The sequence below is a fragment of the Buceros rhinoceros genome, unplaced genomic scaffold, assembly GCF_000710305.1.
Source record: "Buceros rhinoceros silvestris isolate BGI_N320 unplaced genomic scaffold, ASM71030v1 scaffold21502, whole genome shotgun sequence".
Taxonomy (NCBI): Eukaryota; Metazoa; Chordata; class Aves; order Bucerotiformes; family Bucerotidae; genus Buceros; species Buceros rhinoceros.
Genome location: NW_010399737.1, coordinates 1 through 5,114, shown reverse-complemented (window position 1 = coordinate 5,114; position 5,114 = coordinate 1). Strand labels below are relative to the sequence as shown.

The 5,114-nt window shown below is 46.9% G+C and overlaps 1 protein-coding gene across 1 annotated transcript; it reads left to right on the top strand.

Moving 5' to 3' along the window:
• Window positions 1–34: 34 nt before the first annotated feature.
• LOC104489446 (interleukin-5-like) lies at window positions 35–2,926 on the top strand (the record flags this gene model as incomplete). The annotated part of the gene is made up of 4 exons (XM_010131610.1): window positions 35–154; window positions 315–347; window positions 2,386–2,507; window positions 2,834–2,926. Coding segments are annotated over exons 1-4 (368 nt in total), but the record flags the coding sequence as incomplete, so codon positions are not given.
• Window positions 2,927–5,114: the final 2,188 nt, after the last annotated feature.

The window sequence follows — 5,114 nt, the reverse complement described above, 5'->3', positions numbered from 1 at the left end:
AAGAGCGGTCCAGGTTCTCTGAGCACTCAGGAGGATGAAGACCCATCTCTACCTCCTCTTGCTGGCTGCAGGCATCTCTGCTGCTCCCCAGATGAGCAGCGTGGCTGAACTACTGACATTGCTAGAGAGAATGCTGACAGCAAAGGACATCCAGGTAAGTTCACTTTCCACCTTCCTAATCTATAATTTGATATACTGAACCCTTCTATCCTTGAATATTTTACTTTTTTGAAGGTCTGTCTATTTATGTGGCATTTTTATCAGTGTCAATGAAGATGATATTTGAAAGGCTTCATTAATATATTGTTTTTCAGAATCTGAGGATTGAAACTCCGGACAATATAAATGTAAGTAAAACTCTTTCTTTCACTATGAATTATAAAGTGATTGTAATAAAATTAACTTTTCCACCAATTTAGCCATTGGAAATTGAGATAGTTTTAAAATTGTTACCTCCTAAAATACTGTATTTGTATTTAAGTGCAATCACTTTAAATGTAGCTTGTCTGAAATATTAAATGTTACTAAAGATATTATTGTAAGATATGAAATACTATTAAGAACCTTCGAATGCTGAGTCAAAGAAGAACATGCTGTGATGCAGAAGGAGCCAGGACAGCAATTATTCTTGTTCCATGGGGCTAGAAATCCCCCGCTGGACACACAGAGTGATTTTCTCAACTGGCTTTTTGAACGAAGGACAGTTAGAAAGGAAAGAACAGCCTCGTTCACATTTCTTGTGCATCGCAGAAATACTTTTTAGTCTACTGCGTTTAGTCTGCTTTTAGAAATGGCTTTTTATACCTTCACCGCCAGTAAGGAGATTAAAGAGTTGTATCACCCCGCTTTGCCTGGAGGATGGTGTTAATGCAACCTGACCCCGGGGACGGCGTGTCCAGGAATGATGTCTGTGGCACAGACCGCGTTCCCCTCCATGCATTTGCATCTTCTTCTGCACCTCCGATAAATGCCTCCTCTCGGCTTAAAGGCTCTTTTCTTTGTGAGCTGATGCAGATGCTGCTCATGAGGCTTGTTTTCTGCTGTCCCTCAGCTGGCAGCTTGGGTTTGGCGTGTGAGCCCTGCCCAGCGCTCTTTGGAGACTGCCAGGGCTGGGTGGCTCTTGTGGGAGCACAACCTGAGTCATTCAGCTATGGATGGAGCAGAATAATCCAGATTTCTGCCGTAAACTGGCTACAGGGGGAATGGGGTTTTTTTGGTGGCAAATTCAGCCCTTTCCTTTTAAATTAGGTGTAAAGTTCCCAGCTCTGTCTCTTCTCTCTGGACTCTGCCTGGAAGAGCTCTCTGTCCAGGCTGGGGCTTGGGCTGGATTTAACCCTGAGGCTTTAATACAGAAAACAGATGCAGAGTCAGCGGTGCCCAGCTCGGCAGCTCTCATCCCTTTCGCTGTTGAGGTCCTCGATGGTGCCACCGCAGCCCACTGCTCCGGTGCCCGGCTCTTCTCCAGAGAGAAGAGAGGCTTCGCTTTCCTCCGTGCTTCAGACACAGGGATGACGGAGAATTTCCCAGTGTCCCCATGTTTGTTGGTCGTCCGTGGCAGAAGTGAGCGGCTAGCCAAGCTAGGTCGTAGGAAAAACGACCGTCCATGTCATGCAGGTCTCATCACACTTCAATCTGTTTATGCCGCTGACAGTTGTGTTGTCTCCTTTTCTCCTCTGTGAAAAAAACAACTCTCTCCTCTCTTCCAAAACAACTCCGCACTGGCAAGCGCAGCCATCATCACTCCTCACTCTGCTTCCATCCCATATCCCTTCTGACCACCTTGGCTGGACCATAAGGGCTTGGAGACAAATATCAGCTGCCGCTTTGTGGAAGAGGACCAGCGTGCCTGGTGCACCCTGGCCACCCGAGGGAGGGGACAAGGCAAAGGAGGCTGTGAGATGAGAGCGGCTCCGGTGTCCCCATCTCTCCTGGCATGCAGACATCAGCTGCTGCAGATGTTAATGGCTGGAGTAGTTTCGGGTGCATTTATTTTCTTTCTCTCATGTTCTCTCTAGCTTCTGGGGCAGAAAGCATCTCCCATCCAACCCAGAACTCTCAGCTGACGCGAGCAGATGTAGGAAATCAAGCCTGCTTCAGAGGCTGCAGAAGAGACAGGACTAAGGCTTTAGATAGTGATGTGGTTCAGCTGGACATTACAAACCAGACGCCAGCAGAAGCCATGCCAGGTTTCTGCCTGCAGAGTAGATAACTGTGCACATCGGTTCAGGGTGTTTGCCCAAGTTGCTGTGAATACAAGCCCTGAAGTCAGTAACGACTCATTTGGCACCCAGGCAGTTGGATGTGACTCAAGATGGTTCGTAATAAACTTATTGTAGCTCATGGTTGCAATTCCTGTATCTCTTGTATCTGTTTCTTCCCTCTCAGGATGCAAATTGTATCAGCACAATCTTTGAAGGAACGGAACAGCTGAAAACTAACCCAGCTATGAAAGAATTCACAGTGTTCTTCCGAAACTTTGAAAGGCTGAAGCACTTACTCACACCAAGAGCGGTAGGACTTTTCTTCTCATCTAAACAGAAATCACGCAGCCGAGATGTCATTAAATGTGGTCCTTAATTCATAACCAAGCCCTTATGTCTACAGGAGAGAGAATAATTTTTGTACTCACTGTGCTGGGCACATGGAAGAACAACTCCTGGCATTATTTCACTCTTCTACCCTTCCCCTGCTCTAGTCTTCAGCTTGACCCGTCTCTGAAGTGAGGATTCAGATGCGTGATCAGCATGCTTAAGGAAAATCATATGATTTATAAAACTACCGCAAGATGAAAAAGCTCTACATATGGTGAAATATTACATAATTTCTTTCTTATACTAACTTTTCAGGGGAAATGTGATACAGAACGAAAGAACGCAACAGTATTTATGAAGAAGCTGAGGACGTTCATCCGAGAAGTATCAAAAAAGTATACACAGGAGCATAGAGCTGGAAGTTTCTAGACTTGCTGTAAATCTAAACAAGCATTTAGATGTTTATTTGTTTTACAAGTACTCTTCCTCTGCACTAAAAGCTTATGGGGCACAGTGCCGGTTTCAGTGGTTTGGTACTGAACCGGATTGTGTTTGGTGTGTGAGCTCGGAAAGCATCGATGCGAAATGTCAGTTGTATTTCTAGATGAAAATTTGATAAAGCCAATAGTGCAGGGAAGGACCTGACTGGGCATAAAACTGCTGGGTTTCTCTTGAAAAAGTCAAGTTGATTTCTGAACCGTCACAGCGAGACTTGCCACACACGGACGCGAGCGGGAGCAGCTGGTTCTCACTCTGCGCCTTATCTGCGCATCGCTGAACCCCTGGGTTTCGCCCCCTGTGCGGTAAATACCAACTGACACATCGAGAGGCAATATGAATGTATTTCCTTTGCCTTTCTTTAGGACCAGTGTCGGGGGGGATGGCATGGATGGCAGCAATACGGGCTGGGATCTAGAACATTCCGGTTTAAGGCCACATTTCTGCTGGAGAGTTCTGCTGGTATCACATCACCTCAGGGGAATGAGTAGCATTCTCCCCAGCATGTCTAGGGGAGCAAGAACCCGCGTATAGACCATTGAGCCTGTACACACCTGGTGCTGCTGAAAGAGGTGGTTTAGCTCAGGGAACTGGTGCAGCTGTGCTGGGAGCATCTCAATGCTGTAACATCCATCTACTGTAGAGAGGATGAATCAATACCAGTAGAAAAGCAAAACTTTTCCAGGTCAGAGCTGGCTTTGCTACTGCTTTGAAGCCAGATGAGGACGAGCTCCAGAAGCGCAAATTCACACCACGTTCCACCTTTGAAGCTCTGCTGGTGCTTCGCTATGTACCTGTATCTCATTCACCAGTGAGAGGCATGAGAACAGGGAGCTCACGCATGGAGGATCCCTTGATCCCGTACTCTTAGCTCCATGCCCCAAACCTTCTAAAGCCCCCCTGAGGTTTTCCTCTACCTGCAGCTTTGTAAATTTGGCAGCTAAAGCTTTGTAGGGATCTGGGCATGTGCCACGTACAGAATGAGTGTTTGTGCTAAAGGTAATGGTGACGGTAGAAGTGTTTAGATCAGTATGAATTTATTTCTGTGGAGTCAATTAAATTATATTACATTTTATAGATAGATAGGTGTATTTGGGAGAAAATATTTATTCTGTATTTTTACTACTTGTAATAAAGTGAATAAAAGTATCTCTGCCTTTTTTTTCCCCCTCACACATTTCTTCCAATCTATTTCCACACTTGAACAAATCTAGTGATTGTAAAATCTCTGGTGGTCAAGGAATGAGACCCTGGAGGTGTGTGAGCAAGCGTATTGCCAGAAGCTGTTTCTAACGATGCACAGATGAAGAGCAGTGTCCGACCAGAGCTTGTACGATTGGTTTTATCCTACAGAGGATTGAGGAGCCTCTGCTGGCACATGCACTGATGGGCTGGAGAGACCTCAGTGGCTAGTCGTGGAAAAGCTCCCTGGTCTCGCTCCCTCCTTTTCAACAGCTGAAATAGAAGAGGAGAAAATCCAAGTGATGGTCTAAGTGCAGAACCTGCTCCACGTTGTGGCAGTGGCTGAGGCTCGGCGCTGAACAGTTTTTCAGTGCTGTTCCCAGATGTAGGCACCTGACAGCATCTGAACAAGCATCCCACAGCCTGACTGTCCGACTTAGCCTGAGTAACTCTGAGCAGTGGGGATATACGTGCTGCAAACAGAGGACAAAACAGCTGCTGTGGTTCCTCATGTAAAGTAAATACCCTTAAAATAAACAAGCAAGCGTCTCCTCAGACCTGCCACAGAAATTACAGCTCTTGCTATTCGCAAATAGACATTTGCAAAGAAAACACCTTGGGTGGAAAAGGTTTTCATCCTTCTCCTAAGGCTGCCGCAGCGGGCGCATCCCCAGAGCCGTCCTGACCCACGCCTCCCCGGCTGAGCAGAACCCCACGGAGCCCGAGAGCGTCTCCGATGCTCTCGGAGCTCACACCGAAAGCCCAGCCCGCAGCACCCCCAGACGACAGCTCTGCTCGGTGCAGCCTGCTCTCGTCACACCGGCACGGATTTCCCCGCTGTTGTCAAGTGTCATCCCCCAACTTTTATGAAAGAAAACCGGTTTTTCACAGCACGGCGCCTTG